General features: G+C 40.4%; 2 protein-coding genes across 3 annotated transcripts; one reads left to right on the top strand and one right to left on the bottom strand.

Annotated features, from left to right (window-relative positions):
- sf3b6 (splicing factor 3b, subunit 6) lies at positions 1-2,206 on the bottom strand. The gene is made up of 4 exons (XM_047573372.1): positions 2,043-2,206; positions 1,353-1,471; positions 735-873; positions 1-579 (listed from the first exon to the last, which is right to left on the bottom strand). The coding sequence occupies exons 1-4, from the start codon at positions 2,070-2,072 to the stop codon at positions 490-492; spliced, it is 378 nt and encodes a 125-aa protein (XP_047429328.1). The 5' UTR covers positions 2,073-2,206; the 3' UTR covers positions 1-489.
- A 2,261-nt stretch (positions 2,207-4,467) lies between these two features.
- Positions 4,468-20,241, top strand: tdrd6 (tudor domain containing 6). 2 transcript variants are annotated; one of them, XM_047573081.1, is made up of 20 exons: positions 4,468-4,755; positions 7,003-7,059; positions 7,308-12,192; positions 12,362-12,432; positions 12,582-12,662; positions 12,809-12,854; positions 13,445-13,515; positions 13,635-13,686; positions 15,026-15,093; positions 16,421-16,484; positions 16,605-16,684; positions 16,794-16,856; positions 16,975-16,993; positions 17,271-17,329; positions 17,879-17,933; positions 18,024-18,061; positions 18,155-18,218; positions 18,342-18,415; positions 19,029-19,086; positions 19,758-20,241. In XM_047573081.1, the coding sequence occupies exons 3-20, from the start codon at positions 7,386-7,388 to the stop codon at positions 19,847-19,849; spliced, it is 5,862 nt and encodes a 1,953-aa protein (XP_047429037.1). In that variant the 5' UTR covers positions 4,468-4,755; positions 7,003-7,059; positions 7,308-7,385; the 3' UTR covers positions 19,850-20,241. The 2 variants fall into 2 exon arrangements, with proteins under 2 accessions (XP_047429037.1, XP_047429036.1); XM_047573080.1 differs by having other exon boundaries at positions 17,250-17,329.
- The last annotated feature ends 921 nt before the right edge of the window (positions 20,242-21,162 follow it).

The following is a 21,162-nucleotide window of genomic DNA, read 5'->3' as shown; positions in this document are numbered from 1 at the left end:
TTTAGAAAAGGAACATTTATTTTACAAATGTACTTTACATATTCAAATCCTACAGCTCTACAGTACAGCTCCGCTCAAGTTCTTATCATATAAACCATGGTCATATTTAAGTTAAATGTGATTAAAAAAATCTGACAACGCAATCTGTTGTGGTAGATTTTAACGTGTTGCCCAGGGTGTAAACTAAGATCATGTCACACTGAATTCTGCTTTTTACTGAAGCCTGTCATTCACTTTGACAGGAACACAACAAAAAAAATGTGAGTCCCAGTCTGAAAATCAAACTGACAAGCACAGTTTGAGAACTAGCATCTTTTGTGGCTGCGCACAAAACAGCTCTCTCTTGGACAATAAAAGACACGTATAAATCAAGGGGGAAAAAAATCAAAAATAATATTTCCAACAACAATGTTCAACATAATAATCAAAGCCACGTGAAGTTTGTACAGATGAAGAAAAAAATGCAGACATCTGGGTCTTTCAGAGACACTACTTTGGAGGGTCTGTGTTGATTCCATATTTTTCTTTTAGAAGCTTCAGCTGCTCCTCTTTCTTCTTTGTGTCCATTTTCTGGAAGGCCTGAAAAAGGTTGATAAAACAGAGAAAACAGGTCAAATTCAATCTTTTAAAAGTCCACAGTATTATATTTGTCTAATATTTACGAGAACTTGATCCACTACTTGTGCCACCTTTGATTCAACTATGCCCGTGTAAGTGGTAAAAGTCATACGTACTCTGTTTGCATTGTAGTAGAGGACCACTAGGTAACGGTTGCAGACGTTGAATCCGGACAAGTGATCACAAGCGTTTTTGGCATCGAAAATGTCCTCATACACGACGTAGGCTGTTCCTCTTGTTTCAGGTGTGTTTCCCCTGAGCGGACAAAAACAAAACACACAGGGCATGATTACATTAGAAGAAAATATCAGCGATACAATGTAAACATGGGAAGTGTATATTTGATTGTTCCTAACATGATCTCAGTACCCTCTGTCAGGTGATCAAGCGTCTTGGTGTGGTGACTGAATTGTGACCCATATTATTGTTTTCAAGAAACATAACCATATCACTGCTAAATATCCACAAATATCTAGACAGAAGAGCATACTGCCACAACATATGATCGAATGGCTTTAATGGGAGCTAAAATAAAAAGCTTCATCTAAATCTATTCAAGTTTAAAGGCCAATATACAAACCCCAAATGTGGTTTGCATAGTTTTTAACGTGAAAACTAATCTTCTGGTCATTAAACCACAGAGCAAAAATCCATCTATTTCTTGACCCCTAATTATAATTTTTAGGTGCATCCTTTCAGCTATTTTTACCCAACTTAATGAAGTGTACACTTACGTTCTGATTTGACGAATTGGTCCGTATTTTCCAAAGATATCATACATTTCTTCCGCCGTGATCTTATACGGAAGGTTCCTGATGTACAGGATTCTGTTCACCTCGGGAGGCAATCGTATCTGCGGCACACACACACACAAATCATTATTAGATAATAAACTTCAGATTCCGAGATTACAATATAAAAGTGACGTAATAAGGAACATATGTTAACAAGCGAGTGATTCTTTCAATGTTGATTCAATCTAGCCAAAAGAATGACTTGATAGGAAATGTGTTTAACTACTTGATAATTCTTTTTGCGGAATGTCTATCCACTAAAATTACATCCATAACAATAACATAACAATATGCCATATCCATCACTTGGTGAATTTCAACAGCAGCAACCAAATGTAGCGTACTCAAGTTTCGCGACACTTGTAATAAACTAAGTCTTCATGTTGTAAAACTTAAGCGTCCATATTCTAGCATCACAGCTCAGACCACAAAATAAACAACTTCAAAAAACGTAAATGATGAAAATGCAACGAGCTCGAATACAGGTTGAGTAAATGTTTTCAATCCACTAGCGAGCTAAGTGGCTAACCATGAGCTAACGCTATGAGAGCCTAGCTTCGCGCCTAACCAAGCTACTATGTTTAAGTTATATTATTCGCGAAATACACGGATCGATCCTTTCGAACTTACATTCGCGCGTTTTGCCGCTTGCATAGCCATGGTGAATGTTTATTTTGTGTAAATTAGGCCTGAGAGACAAACACGCAGCTTCGTAGCTCCTCGCTCTTTCCGTCAAAATGGTTGCGGTCGGTGTGTAGCTGGTGACGAACGTCCGGTTTCCGCCTCCTACTTCTTCGTCCTTCCGTTTAATGGTGGGTGCCATAAGCTTTTAAGGTGCATTACCGCCACCTTCTGTTCTGGAGTGTGACTAAGAGTCCACTACCCCCTTCTTTCATTTCATCTTAAATTCTCTTGATCAGCAACAGGTCCCCCCTCTCTTTGGTATTTAAGGCCCTCTTCTTCTTCTCCATTCTATTTTACTCTCTCATCTTCTACGCTATTGCCTTTCTCTTTCTCAAATATATTTATGACAATTAAGAATGACATGCTGCACTGACTCTTCCCCTTTCTTGTTTGTCTTGTTAGTCTCATGTGACCAACCCTCAGCCTGGTGGTTAAAATTGTTTCCTCCTCAGTGCTCCTTTTAGCTACCCTCACTGTGCCCATCACTCGCTGAATTGAATACAACTCATCTAAGGTCATTAAGCAGGCACACTGGAGAATGTTATTCAGTTCTACAGAGCCACCATCAAAAGTGCCCTCACTTCCCCCACCACTTTGTGGTACACCACATCCTCTGCCCAGACCAAGAATACACTGCGACACATCAAGTAAACAGCCAATCGCCGCATGGGCCTCGAACAGGAGCCTGTGTGTGTTCTGCACGATGTCAGATCAAAGCAGATGGCTAGAGGGATGGTGGGGAACCCACCACAGCCTGCTCACTCTCTGTTTACATCACTCCCATCAGGTCGCAGGTTCAGGTCCATCAGGGCCAAAACCACCAGACACTTGAACAGTTTTTTCCCCCCAGGCCATCTCTCTCCTGAACAAACCCTTCCAGGCCCCTATCCCACACCATTGCTTTTTGACACTTAAAATGGTAGCACACACCAATCCATATCTGCACGCACCATCCACGGCAATAGCTTCTTGCCTGTAATTACTCCGGTCATTACAGGTAAAATTCCTGTGTACTTATGGCCGATAAAGACATTCTGATTTGGACTGAACTCTGGAATAACATCCGGTATCCGGTTGAACAATAAGAGGAAAATAAGGTGCAGTGGTGCCCTCTACAGGACGACTCGAGCAGGACACAGTTCTAGAAATTCTCACTAGAGGTCTCCATATGTCATCAATGTAAATTTTTGTATGTATCATTAACTACCACTGCAGTAAAATGCATATAAAATACTAGAATAATACTCATATTTTTTTTTAATTAAATGCGGCCTTGCACTTCCACATCATGCTGCTCACTTGTACATTAAATTGCCCCCTGGGGACAATTAAAGTTTTCTGAATCTGAATCTGTTGCTTTTCATCGATAAGAATGTAATTCCACCCACACACCATTGATAACTCTTTGCTGACCAAAGCTCACCGACTTTTTGGGAAATTACTTTCCTGCTTCTGCAAAATCAGCTGAAGTCCACCAAATTCTCTGAAAAATAATATCTTACACAACAGCGGTTTCTTTGTATTGTTCCCCTTCAGTAGAACGGGCAACAACTGGAAGTAAAAAAACTGAAAAAGATGCTGTGGCTGTGAACTGTTTCTCACCGCACACATAAGTCAGTTTCCTTTGCTTTCATCCTGTTTCCAAAGGGGAAGGACTCCTTCTGGTGAAATTGCTCGTTAAGAAACACCTCCCTTGTACCATTAGGTATACTAGTGAAAATGAATCCAGTCCTACACTAAATTCTCCCTGTGACTGTTTTAATGATCAGTTGTCTCAGTTATTGTCTATCACATCTGTTTATATGCTCAATCTGATTCATTTCACTGATATTGACATATATACACACTTGCTTGTAAAATTGTTACCAGTCAAAAAAACAGTACTCAAATATACCACTCCTGCAGTAAATCCAGCTTCATGACTGCTATGATGTTCCATTTATGTTGAAACCAAGTCAGAAAGGTGAGGTTTCATATGTATGATCATTTTGGAGGATGTCTTTTGTGGTGCTGTTAAACTGGACTGAATTTAGCCTAGCCCACTGACTAGCATGGGGTGGTCAAAATAATAGAGACACGTGTCAACCAATGCAATACAATTCAGCAGCAGTCAATTGAATCTCTCTTAGTGAAACAAATGCTGAAAACTACAACCCTCAACCGAAGCAACAATTTAGTGCAGGACTGCTATATCAGAATGCACTGGATTTCACTACCAGTCTGTACCAGCTGAAGTGGCAGCTTAGTATGTGACCGCTATGGAAAATCTTGTTTGCATTCAATGCATTTGTATCAAGGAAGAGCTGATTGAAAAAAAACAAATGGAAAACCAGCGTGAACGGCCTGGGCGCGCTCCCGCGGGCGTGTCCGTTTTTCGCGGAATAGCATCACGCGCTAGTCAACGTGAGCAAACCGTTTGTTCGCTGCATTCAGTAGTATTTCAGAAGTTTAAGGTTAATCTTATACACCACAATTCACCGCCACGAGAAATACGCTGGGAGAGAACAAACATTACACTGTCGGGAAAGTTTGAGAAGCTGGGAAAAGTGAAGCGCTGCTGCGGTTGGATGTACTTTTTTTTTTTTTTTTTTTTTTTGGCTAAAACTGTCGGCTAGCCTGGGTTTAAGAAGACTCCGCAAGATCGTCAGGAAGGAAAACGGTGAGTTATTTTTCTGCGACAGCTCCTCTAGAATTAGCCAAGTATCGAAACTACTTGACAAACATGCTAATCAGTCCTGACCCGACACCTGTAGCACCCCCAGCCATCCCTTTCACCATGGGCTTCAAACGGCGCCGAAGTTTAAGGTAGCTAACCTAGTTAGCTGCTAGTTATGTAAAACCCCAGGCCTTGTAATGACAAATGATCGACACCGGTACCAGTATCATTAAGATATTGACTTTTCTTTTTTAAAACTTACACGTTTAGTCATCAGTTAATTAATTGTACACTAATATTCCTTTTTGTTTTCCCCGCCATAGTTTCGCAAAAATATCCGCCACATACAACCAACAGAAAGGGTCTATTTGTTAGACATGACTTGCAGGAACTTGTAGGAAAAGCTCAATATATTTATATCATAGAAGTATAAAAAAAACTATCTGAGTTATCACTGGCTGAAAATCCAGAGTCGGCGCCAGAGCAGATCCGTTGGAGGGGCATTGGCTGGCTCCAAAGGGGAGCAAATCCCCATGGACCATGTTAAAAAGCCCAACTTCCCAGGACAATTTAACACGTTTACAGCCTGGTACACAACACGATTTTCATCTCAATAGTTTATTTCACTATTCATGACAACTGTAGTTTTGTTTTAATTACTTGGTTTATTTATTTATTTTTTATTACGGTTTAAAATTCTGCATAATTAAGGGAGTTCCCGCTTTGAGTGACAGGCGGTAGCTTTCAAGTAGCGGGGATTGGGCGTGCGGATCTCAACTGCAAGGCTGCTTTAGCTACGCCCCAACATGACCCCCCTGTCCCCGCTGCCACTCATTGAAGCCATAGACATAATATAGAGTAGATGCCGCATGGACTGCGGCTACCAACGGGAGCTGACAAGCCGTGTGGCCGCCATCTTGGACCGGTCATCAGCTCCATTCATACACCTGTTTAAAATGAATTAATGTGACCATAACACATCACAGGATTCCCAACTGATTTTCTTGTGATTTTCTTTGCTGCAAACATCAGACACATGGCTTTCATGCAGAAAGATTAGATGAGTATTTTCATATTTTGCAAACAGACAGTAGTCTTAAAAGTAATAGAATATTTTTAGTCTGTGTCCAGGTATATGATGTTTGTAGTATAATGCACACACACACATACAAAGATACAATGCTATTTAGCTTGTTTACTTCATTAAAAATAGAAGAATTAAAGTAGTGCAAATGATGTGTTGTTATAAATAGATATAAGATTATAAACAAACATGAGGCACAATGAAATGAGAGTCTGGATGGTAAAGACAAAAGGAATGTATTTAGTTCACTTTATTTTCATTTAAACAAACACACATAATCAGATTGATTATCAATGCTCTGAGCACATTACACAAACACATGAAACACGTGAAACAGGCCACAAAAGTGGTCCTATACTATGTCGTGGTGGTTATCATTGGAACAAAACTCACAATGCCACTGAAATCTATCTTGGGTCATTATGAAATTTTCCATATGCATGCCAGTCTTGCAAATGATGTGGTGCAGGCATAAAACCTGTGTCAAATCATGTAACAGTAAATAGGCCAACAGCCCAACAGTAGCCACCAAGCGACCTAATTATTGAAATTTGTCCAACACCCAACTTCCCCCTAATCAAAAATATACCTACTTAGCACTCATATACATTGTATTTTCTTATATCAAGCATGTGCGTCCCATGATTTCTAGCAAGCCAGTACTGCCACTCTATAACTTTCCACTTTAAAGGTCTGCCATGCAGCCTCCCGGCATTACTACACACTGACAGACACACTACAAGACAGTAATAAAGACAAAATATTAAGACAGACACACACAGATGGACAGATAGACAGACAGATGGATAGAAAGACAGACAGAAAGACAGAGATGTGGCTCTTCAATGTGCCTTTGGGTTGGTGAGGTGATTCAGGGTCAGAGGTCAGGAGATGGTTTGACAGCAACTACAATAAAAACATAGGCAAATCTTTAGTGCTCTAGCTGGGTTTGATTTTTATGCAGAAAGGTTTGATTGAAAACAAATAAACAGATCACGTTTTTTTCTAAATCAATACAGAAGGTTTAAAGCAGCCTAATGAGACATTATGTTACCGCATATCATCATACTCAAAATAGTGGTTAACCATTTCACCTTCAGTTCCCTATATTTCATTTATATTATTATTGTTTTTCTTTACACGTACTCTTCCTCTCATGTTCCCAGATTTGCCACTAAAGCTACACTGATCAAGATTTGTGTAAATTTCATCATCTCCTGTAAGTAAGTATCAAAGAACAAAGGTTACAATGTGAGTATTGTGATACATTGCAGCATTTTTTCACTTTATCTCTGTGAAAATTCTCAGTAATCCAGGTTGTAGTATCTTAAGTATATCTGATGCAGCTGGACGTCAGCTCACTAAAGTCCAAACAATGTCTTTTAAAAATGAAGGTGAGCAGGATTCTACTGATAAGTAATACTGTTCAGTGTAAAACAAATTTTGCGTTTTGTGTTCTTGTGTTTTTCAGATATCATACACCATTCCATTAGCAGTATTGGTGAGAAGTGGCAAATCATGGGTTGCTAGAATTTACGAGATTACCAAAATGTTTTCAATCGAAGGACTCCCTATACAAGGATCCAATGTTACAGTTCTGATAACCAGGGTCAACTTGCATCCCCTTTGTGTGCTTGTGGAGTTTTGGGGAAAATTTTCTGAGCGGAGGACAGAAGATTATGAGCGCCTAGCTAAAGATATTCAGTCTCCTGGAAATGCATTTCAAAACTTGGAAGGAAGTCCTGGTGACCAATGCATTGTTCAGATAGATGATACTTGGTACAGATCCCGCATAGTTTCAAGAAATGGCCTCGAGTACAGTGTCTTCCTTATTGACAAAGGTATGACATATGTCACCACAGCTAGTAACCTGGCATGGGGTAAGAAAGAGCATTTTCAGCTGCCCTCTGAAGTGGAGTTTTGCCTGCTAGCCAATGTGCTACCACTCTCACAGGAGAACAAATGGTCTCCAGTGGCTCTTGAATTTTTGAGAACTCTCTGTGGGAAAACTTTGACGGCACATGTGCAAGGTGTACTGTTGACTCACAGAATATGTATCCTGCACATCCCTGACATATCCAAGCAAATGTATGAAATGGGATTTTCCAAGATCCCGTCTCCAGACCTGTTCCAGGAATTTGTGCTTAAGTCACTTCAGTCTCACAGTAGAACTGAAATATCTCCAGAGGTCCAGCAGGTCTGCAGGGAAACAGCTGAACGACTGCATAAGCAAGAGCTTTTCATGTACCCGGAGCTGCCAGAAGGAACTGTGGAGACTGTCATCGTGACAGAGGTGACAAATCCACAGCGAATTTTTTGCCAGTTGAAGGTCTTCTCACAAGAGTTGAAGAAACTTTCAGTGCAAATCACAAAGACCTGTGAAAGCAGTAAATCCAACTGCATCATTTCCCAAGAAATGATTGGATTTCCATGTGCTGCAAAAGCAAGTGACGGAAAGTGGTACCGCTCTGTTCTCCAACAGGTTTTCCCAGCCAATAAAGTGGTGGAAGTGTTGAATGTTGACTTTGGGTCAAAACAGTTTGTTCAAATGGATAATGTAAGACCGCTGACTGCAGAGTTCTTCAGGATGCCAGTTGTCACTTACGTCTGCTCCCTCCATGGAATCACTGATAAAGGGATTGGATGGACAACCACACAGATTGACTATCTCAGGTCCCTCCTCCTGTACAAGACCTTGATTGCTAGATTTGAGTACCAAAGCATCTCTGAGGGTGTTCACTATGTCACCCTGTATGGGGATAATGACACAAATATGAACAACTTGTTTGGTTCCAAGGAGAGCAGTTTGCTGCAGTGTGAGAAAACCCTTGGAGATTATGCCATCCGTACCGCTGCGAACAACCGCCAACATCCAGCCCAAGAGGAAGAAAAGACGTTAACTCCTGGACTGGCTATAAAAGAAGTAGAGAAGTTGCCTGCTGAAGAACTTGCTTTAAACTCCTCACACGTGGCAGTTGTTCAGCATGCATCCAATCCATCACAGTTTTGCACAAGTTGGATGGCTGAGATACAGACAAAACCCAAAGCCAAAAATACCTTACAAACTGCCATTGTAAGTAAAGCCCAACATCCAGATGCCAAACTGCCAGGTGTATGTAGGAATAGTGGAATAATTTCCCAAACCCAAACCACGACTGACTTTGTCAGCAAAGAGAGAAGAGTTGCTACCTTTAAGGAGTATATGTTTCAGATTGGGAGTGTCTTTGACGTCAGTGTGTCCTACATTGACAGCCCAAATGACTTCTGGTGCCAACTGGTACAAAATGCAGGGCATTTGAAATTGCTTATGCATGACATACAGGCTCATTATGCAGGCAGCGAGTTTCAGCCTCATGTAGAAACCGCTTGCATTGCTCGTCACCCTCAGAATGGAATGTGGTACAGGGCACTTGCGTTTCACAAACATGAAACACCTCATGTGGACGTGTTGTTTGTAGACTACGGCCAGACAGAGACGGTCTCGCTCTATGACCTGAGGCGGATCAGTCCAGAATTCCTGACTCTGCATGGTCAAGCCTTTCGATGCAGTCTGCTAAACCCCCTTGACCCTGCATGTGCCATACATGAGTGGAATAAAGAAGCAGTAGCAAGGTTTGAAAAGTTTGTGGAAACTGCTGCATCCGACTTAATGATTTTGAAGTGCACTGTCTATGCTGTCATGTACAGTGAGCAGAAAATAGTTTTCAACATTGTGGACCTGGAAACTCCCTTTGAGAGTATTTCCACCAGTATGGCCGATCTGGTCAAAAGTTCACCTCCAGAGAAAGCTGCTCGCCCGTCTTTCTGCATGAACACACATTATTACTCGACACATAACATCAAAATAGGGACAGAGGAAGAGGTGACAGTGACATATGTGAACAATGCCAATCAGTTCTACTGCCAGCTTGAGAGGAACACAGATGTGATAAAAGATCTCAAGATGAAAGTGAACACTCTCTGCCAACAGCTGGAGAATGTAAAGATTCCACCCGTCTTTGGAACATTGTGCTTTGCAAAATACACTGATGGGCAGTGGTACAGGGGTCAAATCAAGGCCACAAAGCCAGCAATTCTCGTTCACTTTGTAGATTATGGTGACACTATTGAGGTGAACAAATCTGACTTGCTACCAGTTCCCAGGGAGGCAAATGACATAATGACTGTGCCTGTGCAAGCTGTGGTGTGTGGTCTCTCTGACGTCCCTGCAAAGGTTCCGAGTGAGGCGAACCGTTGGTTTGAGACAACCGTGACGGAATGCAAATTCCGGGCGCTAGTGGTGGCCAAAGAACCTGATGGTAAATTGGTGGTTGAACTGTATCACAGAAACACTCAGATCAATGCAAAGATGAAGGAAATGTTTCAGATTGTGGTGCGTCAAAAGCAGGCTGTCTACCAAGGTCGTAAACCACTTGAGACTTCTGCAAATAATGCACCAAGGAGAACAAATACCGATCCACAACAACCCATAGATATGAAAGGTCATTCACAACCCCTAAAGCAAAATCATTCCTTTGCTCCAAAGTCTTTGCATAGTGTTTCTGAAAACGATCAGAAGGCCAGAACTGATCCACAAGAATTGTACAGACCTCCAAAGCAAAGACAGTCATGTGCAAGAACTCCAAGTAATGATTCTGTGCAGACTGGTGTCCATTTCAAACCAAGACAAAAAGATGTCTCCAATGGTCGAGATCAAGTCCACATGAAGTCCACATCTCTTGGCACAGAAACTCAGAAGGAAATTGATACTGAACGGCTCCCAAAACTTTCAGACCTGCCCTCAAGATCTATTATGCCTGGTATGGCGGCCGATGTTTACATCTCACACTTCAACAGCCCATTGAGTTTTTACGTGCAGTTTGTCAGAGAAGAGGATGAAATATTTTCCCTCGTAGAACAACTCAATGGTACCAAATCAATCCCCAAAACCAATGTTGTGAAAGAGGTGCACCCTGGCGACCTTGTTCAGGTAGTGTTTGCAGAGGATTCATCGTGGTACAGAGCTGTTGTAAAAGAAATCCATGACAACACTATGGCTCTGATTGAGTTTGTTGATTTTGGAAACACAGCTGTGACCCCAATTTCCAAAATAGGCAGACTCCAACAGTCCTTTTTGGAATTACCCATTTACAGCACACACTGTATGCTGAGTGATGCTGCAGCAATTGGAAAAGAGGGAGTGCTTGATCCAGAAGTGGTATTGGCTATCAAAGAAGACCTCGGTGGCAGTGAAGAAAAAGTGTTCAAATGTCAGTTCATCAGGCAGATGGAGTCTGTGTGGGAAGTCCTTCTTGAACTCAATGGAGTGGCTGTTGTGTGTAAAGTGCCTTCTGGATGTTCACCTGACATCACCTCAAAGATGCTTGAAGAAGTGAAGGAAGATCCCCACTCTCTGTGTTACAGACAACAAGAGTCTTTCGAAGGTCAGCAGTTGGAGGTATACATCTCAACCCTAAATGATGATCAGACCTTTTGGTGTCAGTCTGCTAATACGGACAAACTTGACAAGATAACATTAAGTGTCGCTGAAGTTGGGGATGCTGCAGATCACAAACACGTTGACCCTGGTACTCTTTTCCCTGGCAGCCCATGCATTGCTCTCTTTTCAGACGATCAGCTTTGGTACCGAGCAGAGGTCATTGACAAAAATGGAGACGAGCTGTCAGTTCTCTATGTGGACTATGGAAACAAGTCCCAAGTCAACATTACCAACGTGAGAGACGTGCCCCCGCCCTTAAAAGCCATTCCGCGACAGTCATTTTTGTGTGAGCTTGATGGCTTTGATTCTTCATGTGGATCCTGGGACAGTGGTGCAGCAGATGAATTGTCCTCACTTACAGCAGACAAGTTATTACAGCTGACTATCACTAAAGTAACAAAAACAGAAGGAAAAGTCAAATGGATTGTGCAGTTGGAATGTGAAGGCCAGGTGATAAATGAGGCAATGAAAACCTGGTGGAAGTGCCTCACAGCAGAAGACAAGTCGGCTACATTTGGACTGACTGCTTCAACGCAGTGTGATTCAAATGAGGTTGCACTACCAGAGGATAAACAAGAACATCCCAATATCCAAGAAGTAGTAGAGGCAGATTTCCCTGTGTCTTACGCTCATCTAGAGAGAGTCTGCAGTGAAGAGCATAGTGCTGTTGAAGCTGATCCGCACGGCACAGATGAGGACCCAAAATTAGCAAGTAGTACAAATAACAGCATATGCTCTGAAGATCCTCTATATACTGATGCTGGCCCAGATTCTCCTTTGGATGAGAACTTTATAAAGACCACGGATGAGGCAGAAACTGACAACAAGGCTCTACCTGGAACAATGAATACCTCTAACAACATCAGAAATGATTCTGGTAAGCAGCACATTTTTGTCTTTTTTGAGTTATGTGATACATTTTCTAAATAAGTTCTTCAGTAATCATGTTTATGAAAAAAAAAAATCCATCCTGATGGTGTAGTCATAGCTCAACAGACTATTACCTGAGAATTTCATATTTGCTGTTTTAAACTTTCTGTTACCAGATCCGGATAAGGGAAGGGATGAGAGAAAAGTTGCTGTTGCTTCTGTGACCTGTAGGAAAGCTGTTAAAATGGTAGGTTTTGATTCACACTTCGATGATATTTTATCGAACTAGTCTTCTGGTGAATTTAAGAGTTTTTCATAATGTTATTACAATTCGATATATATACTGTATGTAAGTAGGTAGTTGAAAGCTAATGGGCGTGTGATCCATTTCTTAAGGTCCCCCGCAAGGCTTTTAGTCCTAAAGACAGGGCTGATCTTCATGAAACATCTGATACAGCATTTAAAGTCTCAGAACAGGTACAAAACCAAATATCCTTACCAGCTTATGTATTCATAGTTTTGCATGATTTGGAATGATGAATGTTCACATTGTGCATCACTTGAAGTTATGTTCACAAGTACAAGTTTGTGAATTCTGTTTGTCTGACCTCTGTTTTATTCAGGCTGAAACGGTGCTGTCATCCTTTGTTCTTCTTGTACAACAGTGCGGTTAGTGGTTCCTCTTTTTTCTGTCATAACTCTCTCAGCACTATATGCAGATAGGTAGTTACATATTGTGTTTTGAACTCCTAATGCAACAGAAGGAGCAACACAGCACACACACAACACTACTTTTGCATCAGCCTGGGAAATGCTCAATTCCAGTTGATGCACCTAATTTTAAACTGCGTTTATTATTTATCAAAAAGAAATAGTTTGGGAAGTTAAAACATAAGAAAATTGCAGGTTGCAGAAAGCCATCTGTCATCTTGCTACACTTTCTGTGTAGCATTTTGCAACATCCTCTACTGATAATGCCTACTCATACGATGGTTCCTCAGAACTGTCGGAAACAGGAGGTTTTGCTGTGTTTGTCTGTATATCCAGGTGTGCAAAGCAGACTGGTCAATGTGCCAAAGTAAAGTCAAGCTAAGCTGCTATATCTCATCATGATCGTCCTAATCCCCTTTTAATATCAAAAAACTATTTTTACCTAGGTTGTTGTATATACTATGTGTCCAGACACCATAAAAATACTTGTTTAGAAAAAAATAAACCTCTTCTGATATCTGTTTATTTTGTGTGTGATTTTAATACAGAGGCCCCCACAGAGCAGGAGATTGGAGATGGTGTCACACAGGACGAGATGTACTGTGTTACCACAGTTGAGGTAATGTTACGGAATAATAATTTAGGTTAACCAGTACTACATTTGTTGTGATTGATTACAAGGCATCCTTGACATTTAGTTTACATACAGTTTAGTGATCAGTAAGTGATCTGTTTCAGAATGACTCGAGAGAAGACAATACCACAGATCCCTTCCAGGATACCTGCACAGGTTTGTAGGCATTATGTCACATTCTGTCTGTGCTGCATTGAATTAGTTGTTTAACCATTCCGTTAAAATGCAAACCACCTCCCTTCCTTGTGGAAAGAGAGAAATTTAGTATATTTGTGAAAATATTGTTAAAGTATTTAAGGCAAGACATGGCATGGCAAATATAATACTTTTTTCACCCACTGATCAATTTTGAGATTTATTTTTTTATTATTTTGCTTTGCTTTCTTCTGTCAAACTAGTTTAAAAAGTGGTCAAAATGCACATGTAGGTGTTCATTTCACTAATTTGCTAAAAGTCAGCTTTCTAAGCTGGCACGTAGCACTGTGAGCCTCGTCTCTACCCTGGCATATGAGGTACTGTTGTGAGGCTCTTTTTCTCCTGCAGAAGTCTGTCTGGTCCAAAAATGATTATATACTTTGTATTGGCAACCGAACGTAAAATTAGAAAGGCCAATCCAAAGCTAAACTCGAATTCTCATTGGATGGTCTCGATTTCTGACAGCGTGATTCGTTCAAAGGCATTATGTGACAGGCTATTCTGCCGGTCTGTGTTTATCTGCGAGGGACATTTAAAAATTCCATGAAGTCTTCTCTAAGAAGAAGATTACAGCTGAAATTAGCAAGAAAAGTCAAAGAAAAGAAACAGGAAGGGGAGGAGAGGGGAAGTCAGAGTCATCTGAGTTCATCCGGACGTAAATTGTCTTTGGGAAAAGGAGACGAAGTTGGAGACGATCACACCATTCAGCATTGGCTCATTCATGTTTCACTCTCGAATGAACTTATTGAAAATTAAGTCTGATATTTTAATATTATGCATGTTAAGATTATATGATTTGACTACATTTGGTTTTGATACATAGTGGTTTCCGATAAAAAAAAAAATATACAAGATTTGGCAGTGGAAAGCTTTAACAGCCGTTTTCTCAAAATGAGTTTTTTGGCAGCAAGAAATCTTCAGTAGCACTGGAAATCTAATATGTTAACAAAATTAAACAAGAACTTTGAATCTTGCTTTATTCATTATTCTGATTTCTGTTCTGGAAATGTATGCAAATGAGTGCATATTTAAGTAGATAATCCCTCATTTGCATATTTGAATATAAATTTACAGAGAACTTGTAATACAAAAAAACATTGTATGTATGTAAGTAATCAACTGGAGAAGTTTCATGGTGATATCTATTAGTTAAAATGTTTACTCTATTCACCTGTTGTGTCTCGCCTTAAATGATTTGAGTCCCACCCAGGCCAGTGAAGAAAGTCCCTTTTTCTTGAGCAGAGAAGATATTAAAGACTAAAATAGTTGTGTACTTCATTCTTTGTATTTGTTTCTGTAGCCCTGCCAGAAGACACTCAGACAGCCGCCACTGAGCCACTCACCTGTGCAGTTCTCTCTCCAGAAACGGTAACTAGCTCGCTGTAGTTGGACGTTCTTACTTCACTGGTTCAGAACAATGTTGCTTATAAGCTAGAAATAACCAGGTCTCTTGTGGAGGTTGGCTGTCATTTTAATGGGTGGACTTATAATTCTGTCATCACTTATGATTACCCTTCACTTTTTAAAACCAACTCTATTGCAATGATAATAAATATGCAGAATAGGTTGATACAAAATGAAATAAATTTCCAAAGTTACATCAGAGAGCACTGTGACACTAACAAGCACCAATGGTACTGGATTACTAGTCGACTAATGGTCGAATGAATCCTGGAGTGAACAGAGAGAGACACTGTCAGCTCGAGTGCAGCCTAATGACATGGGGTGCATGACAATACAGATAAACAATGGCCCAAAACACACTGTGACCCAGGAGTTTTAGAAAGGTAAAGAAGTGGAATTTTCTGTGGTGGCCGAGTCGGTCACCTGCTCTGAAACCTGCAAAAGACAAAAGGAGAGGCAGAAAGACCCACAAAACAAACACCAACAGAAGACAGCTGCAGTAAAAGCCAGGCAGGACATCACAAAGAAGGAAACCAATTCTATGGCAGTGTCCATGGTTTGTAGACTTCAGTTAGTTTTCGCCTGCATAGGATCCTCTAGAGCAGTGGTTCTCAAGCTTTTTGGGGTCCTGGACTCTCTGCATGTTTTTGATCTACCCTGAGTACCCCCCATTCCTCAGGGTAGATCAAAAAGCTTAATTTAGCTTAATTTCAAAACCTGAACATGCACGTTAATGAGTTTGAGTATTAATAATAAATTAATGGTGCATGCCCACTGAAACAGTAGGGGCCTCAGTATGGATGGAGATTGGGTTACGTTCATGTTAACTGCAACATGCAGTAAATTTGAAAAAGGCAGCCTGTGAGTGAGATCTCTTAATAAAATATGGTAAATTATACTTGTGAAACAGATGTAATTAGAGACAAAAATCCTATTTCAGTCACTTTTGGCTAAAATAATCATATTTCTATAAGTGTCACATGATCTTTTTTAAAGGATTTTGCAATTACATCACGGACCACTAGGATCCGTGGACCCCCGGTTGAGAATCGCTGCTCTAGAATATTCAAAATGAGCACTTCCTGTGTGATTATGTCAACTTGTCACTTAAAACCTTTAAAACAATAATAATAATCATTAACACTTTTCCTTAAGTGAAGAGTCTGCAGTTTAAACCTATATTCATCATATATTTATAACTTAAGTATGTTTCGATAACTGTTCATGAAGTAATGGACTTCACAGAGTTCTAAAAACTTCACGTATGACGTGAGTTTTTGCTTCATTTCAGGATGATGATGTTGGAGAAGTGACCTGTCCTGTTGAAGAGACCTGCTCGACTGATGTCTGCACAGGTATGAGACTTCAAACAATGCACTGTGTTTATCATGGTGCACTGCTTCATATTATTATTCATACTTAGTTCTCACCAGGTATGTCCTGGGTGTGCTTATTTGTTCTTCTTTGAACTGCAGATCCAAAAGAGCTAAGTGATGAGGATGAAGTGGCTAGTGCAAGGGAAGATGTTCAGAACAGTGGGACAACAGAGGAAATGGTAATTTGCATCCCTGCGTTTCCCCCTCTTCAGATACAGTAGTGCAGTGAACATGCTGTTCACAGATGAATAAATGAATGGAATTAATTGATGCTTCTTTGTCCTAAAGGTTTCTCAAGAAGATGCTGATCCTCAGACAAAAGATGAGCTGTGTCACACATTATTAGATGAGGTATTTGATACTGCTGGAGAACATTTTATTTATCATTCTGCATATTGTTAATATATACGAATGTTATGGTTAGTTTAATTGTGTATCCTGAAGTTAAATGAGTGCCATTTCTTTGTAGGTCCAGAATGATTCACTTGGTAAGTCATTTTAATAGCTGCTACCCAACACATAAGATGAGTAATGATGCCATATTTAGTGAGCTTTGTGTCCCAACCTTAACATGCCTTAAATATTAAGGTAGAAGCAGGCTGTTTTAAAACATACTGTTATTATTGTGGAACTGTCTACAGAAAGGCCCATGATTGGTCCTAACTGTCTAGGTCCTACTGGCTTTCTCATGACACATACTCAGTGAGAACGCTCAGTTAATATATGATGTAATTAACTTAACAGAATCTCCTTCACTGAACGTAGGGGCAATTGGAGATGTTGCCCCACTGAATGAGATGCCATGCGTTTCCATTCCTGACACGGTATGAAAATATTTTTTGAAGATTTTGTGACCAATTTTGAGTACAGACATTGTTACTTACTGTTTAGTGTAACTTATACTCCTGCGTCACGGTGACTGTGTATGCTATAGCCTTATGTGCATCTTCCTAGAAATGTAACTACGCTTTGACAAATGCACTTCCTTATTCGTGTGACTCAGCGGCCGGACACGCACAGGCAGTTCTCCTTTGTTCAGTCCCTTCACATTTTTTACTCTGCAGTACGCTGCAGTGGTCTTGTGAAACTGTTTATACACATTTATTCACTTCATCTCCAACGTGAGCAGCTCAGTTCCACACAGCATTGTGGGAAGTAAAGAGTGAAGCTCAGCACACCTGGCTAGTCGCCTCCTAGTGTTTGAATTGCATAATTACAGAACAATATAACAGGTATACACCAGCTTTTGGCGGTATAGCTACACCATAGCTGTCAACGTGGCGTGGGACTTTATATTATGATTTACTGTTATGGTGTTTGTTTGATATGTATGAGGTAAAGATGTGGGCCAACAATGTGGTCTGTTGTTTTAGGATAGCTTGATGCCTGAAGATGAGATCTCCTCTCTTCATGAGGACAGTCTTTCTGGTCTGTTAAACTGGACTGCAGTGCACTATCTGCCCTTTTTCCCTCTTCATTTGTCTCATCCTATATTTAATTTTTTGCCTGTGTTTGCAGACCTGCCATCTGATAAAGAGCTGCCTTCTCCAGACTTGGTGATGAATATATAATGGTTTAAATTTACACAGCAAAACTTAATATTTGACTATTGTCTCCAATGGGTAAATGTTGTTTGTGCTGCTGTTTAGAGTAACCTGGTTGAAGAGGTAACCTGTCGTGTTGGAGAGATCAGTTCGACTGATGCCTCTCAAGGTATCCTTCAAAATTGAGCAACTGAAATTAGTGTGGTTTCACAGTAAACATAGCACCATAATTTGACACAGGATGCGGTCTTGTTTGTATTCCTGTTGATACTGATATCTAATTTCCTGTCAGACCGCCCACAAGAAGCTGATGCAGTGGCAGTTGACAATCAGCAGCAGGTTCATACTCCTCTACAACCAAACAAAGTAAGAGATCCAATTACAATCAGTCATCTAATATACGCTGATTCTCATTTAGATTTATGTATTAGTTTAGTCAGTTAACAGCTACAAGGATAAAATATTTTAAAACCATTGGTTTAGTATGTGACTCATCTATGTGGGCAGAACACATGTGTGTTGACACCACTGAGGAATGTGCTCACAAGTGACCCAGGCCACCTCCAAATATGTTGAGATCTCAAAAGCGCCTTCAATGTGTCTTCAACTTTAAGATGGTCATGTGTGATCACGAATCAATTTCTCAGGACACATGTTCAAATCAGGTCTGAACATGGAGGACTGCAAACAAGCCCCATGTTAGATTTGTCATTATGTTTGTAGAAGAAACCAGTCTGAGATTGTTTTCTGATTTAAATGCTGCCATGTGATTGGCTGATTAGATTTGTATTAGTGAGCAGCTGAACAGGTATACTATATAATGAACTGGCTGGTGAATGCATATGGCTGGCATTATGGTAAATGTCACCCAGGAAATTAGACTCTACCGTGTTGAAGAAGAAGAAGCAATTATTTATAAATGATGTAATAATAAATGTGTTGGATCAGTTTACAACACTAAGCTTGATACATTTTCCAGGATTTTGACGATGTTGTTCTGATGGAAGACATGTCCTCTATTGCTGACGACAGTTTTGGTAAGTTATGTTTTAAAAAATTGAGGCGGTAATGGAAAGTTTAAAACGAGTGTAGAGCACACACACTCACTTTCACCATGCGTTTAAAATACAAATGATAATTCAACACAGATGCCGTTTGGAAAACATGCTTCCTTTGTTTCTCCCAGCAGAGGCAATAATGTCAAATGAATTCTCAGTCTAAGAAGCCAGATTTAATACGGAACACAGTGATGTCATATTTAAGCTGAACAAGGGAGCACATACTAACCGTTTGGGTGTGAGCTACTGGTCAGGGCACCAGAGGGAGGAGGCCATTAGCAGCAGCTAGCTAGTTATTGCAGACCTAGCCAGGTAGCCAGACCTAGAAACCGTTACTGAGCTTGCTAGTTGATATGACACAGGAGACATTATGAAAAGTTCTATTATGAAGATGGAAGTGAAGATAAAAACCTGACATGAAATATTCTATTGGGGGGAGAAGGATAATCAGGGTTTATTTGCTAATGAGTAAGTTAAGTGTTTTCCATTCTTAATTACGGAGAAGATGTGTTACTGTGAAAGCTGTGAAGCACCTCCTTAGTGTTGCCTGTTTTTTTGTTTGTTTTGTCTTTGCGGGATTGTATGTGATCTGTTGGTGTGCATTCAGTATCGAACTGAAGTTTATCTTTAATTTGTTTTCTTCCTTTTAGAGGCACAGTTATCAGATGTAACTCATCTCTCTCTGCTTATCAGCGAGATTTCTGCTGCAAATGTGGCTGCTGAGCAGCAGCCTGAGGAGTAACAACTGTATGGTTCCTTTTCATGACTGATGTTTATCTGCTGCGTATGGTTTACCTTCTCTCAAACATTTTTGGTTCACTTATCTGTTGGTTCTGAGTGCTCAGCACAAGTCTCGATTTGTTGATCTGACCCAGCGGTTCCTTCCTTCTTTAAGATGATCTGCGGTTTGTTCTGTTTCCAGTGTTGGTTCTTGGTATCCAGGTGTTTCCCCAGTGTTGCTACATTTGATCTGTTCTGATAAACTGCCTCACATTTCTTTTGGAGTTTTGAATCTTCTGTTTACAGTCTAAATATTGATTGCAGTAACTGTAGAGTGAAATGCATGAATGTTTTCTGTATTTGTTACAATTATTTGCATGCAGTGTGTTTCTGTTGGCAAAATAAATATCAGTACAGGTCTGTGTGGCTGAGTTGTAGTTTTCCTTACCATAGGTTGCAGCGTCTTTGCGTTGTATCTCGCAGATTTTACTGGATACTTAGTCGTGGGAAAAGTTAAAATAAAAGCTCTTGCTTTTATCCTAATTTTCTACATAATGGCACTCAAAATGTTTTACTGGTCATAATGTCACATCTATGCGCTTTCACACATTCACACACCAGTACCAGAAGTTCAGTGTCTTCAGGTTGTTTATAAAACTTAAGGAAGCAGGAAATGCAAATATATAAGGATTTGAACACTGATAAAATGTACATTCCAAGACACGTCAAGTCAAGTAGACTGATCTAGATTTTAAGCGACAAAGGAAAACTTAAAAACCCAAAAGTGTTGCTGTTAAGTTGCACATAAATGAGGTAAAACCGGATACTAAACTAGAATGACTACAACTGCTGGCAGATTGGGCAAGTTGACTCTTGTTACCTAAAACAGCAGCAATGCTAAAGCAAGTGTGAAAGTCTAAACAGAAAGCATGAGGCTACATGACGTTATACCAGTCAACCACAACATTATCACCACCTTCCACATACTGTGTACGTCTGCATTGTGCCTCCAAAACAGTTGTGACTCATCAGAGAACTGACAACTGTCCAGCAACGCGATGTTGTTGGGTCCTGTGGGCTGAGGGGAGGGGCCTCTGTGGATCGTCACACAGATACTTGTTCAGTTTGGGATCTAGTGGATTTGGAGGCCAGGTCAACACCTTGTGCTGTTCTTCATGTTGCATCCTGCTGGAGATGGCTGCAGCCATCAAGGAGTGTCATTGTTATGAGGTGTTGTCTGGTCTTGGTGGTTGGTACACATCTAAGTAACATCCACACGAATGAATACCAGGTTTGCAAACTGTTTAAGATCTCAGAGCTAGGTTTTGTTCAGTA

The sequence above is a fragment of the Mugil cephalus genome, chromosome 21 (genome assembly GCF_022458985.1).
Source record: "Mugil cephalus isolate CIBA_MC_2020 chromosome 21, CIBA_Mcephalus_1.1, whole genome shotgun sequence".
In the NCBI taxonomy this organism is placed as follows: domain Eukaryota; kingdom Metazoa; phylum Chordata; class Actinopteri; order Mugiliformes; family Mugilidae; genus Mugil; species Mugil cephalus.
The sequence above is the reverse complement of the archived record's forward strand: the minus strand, read 5'-3'. Positions and strand labels throughout refer to the sequence as shown.

Excerpts from the sequence above, each read along its gene's own strand:
- sf3b6 (XM_047573372.1), bottom strand. The coding sequence starts at position 2,072 with ATGGCTATGCAAGCGGCAAAACGCGCGAAT. Across the intron at positions 1,472-2,042 it reads AAGCGGCAAAACGCGCGAAT|ATACGATTGCCTCCCGAGGT; the intron begins GTAAGTTCGAAA and ends TGTGTGCCGCAG. Across the intron at positions 874-1,352 it reads CCAATTCGTCAAATCAGAAC|GGGAAACACACCTGAAACAA; the intron begins GTAAGTGTACAC and ends TTGTCCGCTCAG.
- tdrd6 (XM_047573080.1), top strand. The coding sequence starts at position 7,386 with ATGTTTTCAATCGAAGGACTCCCTATACAAGGATCCAATGTTACAGTT. Across the intron at positions 16,685-16,793 it reads GTGGGACAACAGAGGAAATG|GTTTCTCAAGAAGATGCTGA; the intron begins GTAATTTGCATC and ends TTTGTCCTAAAG. Across the intron at positions 19,087-19,757 it reads TATTGCTGACGACAGTTTTG|AGGCACAGTTATCAGATGTA; the intron begins GTAAGTTATGTT and ends TCTTCCTTTTAG.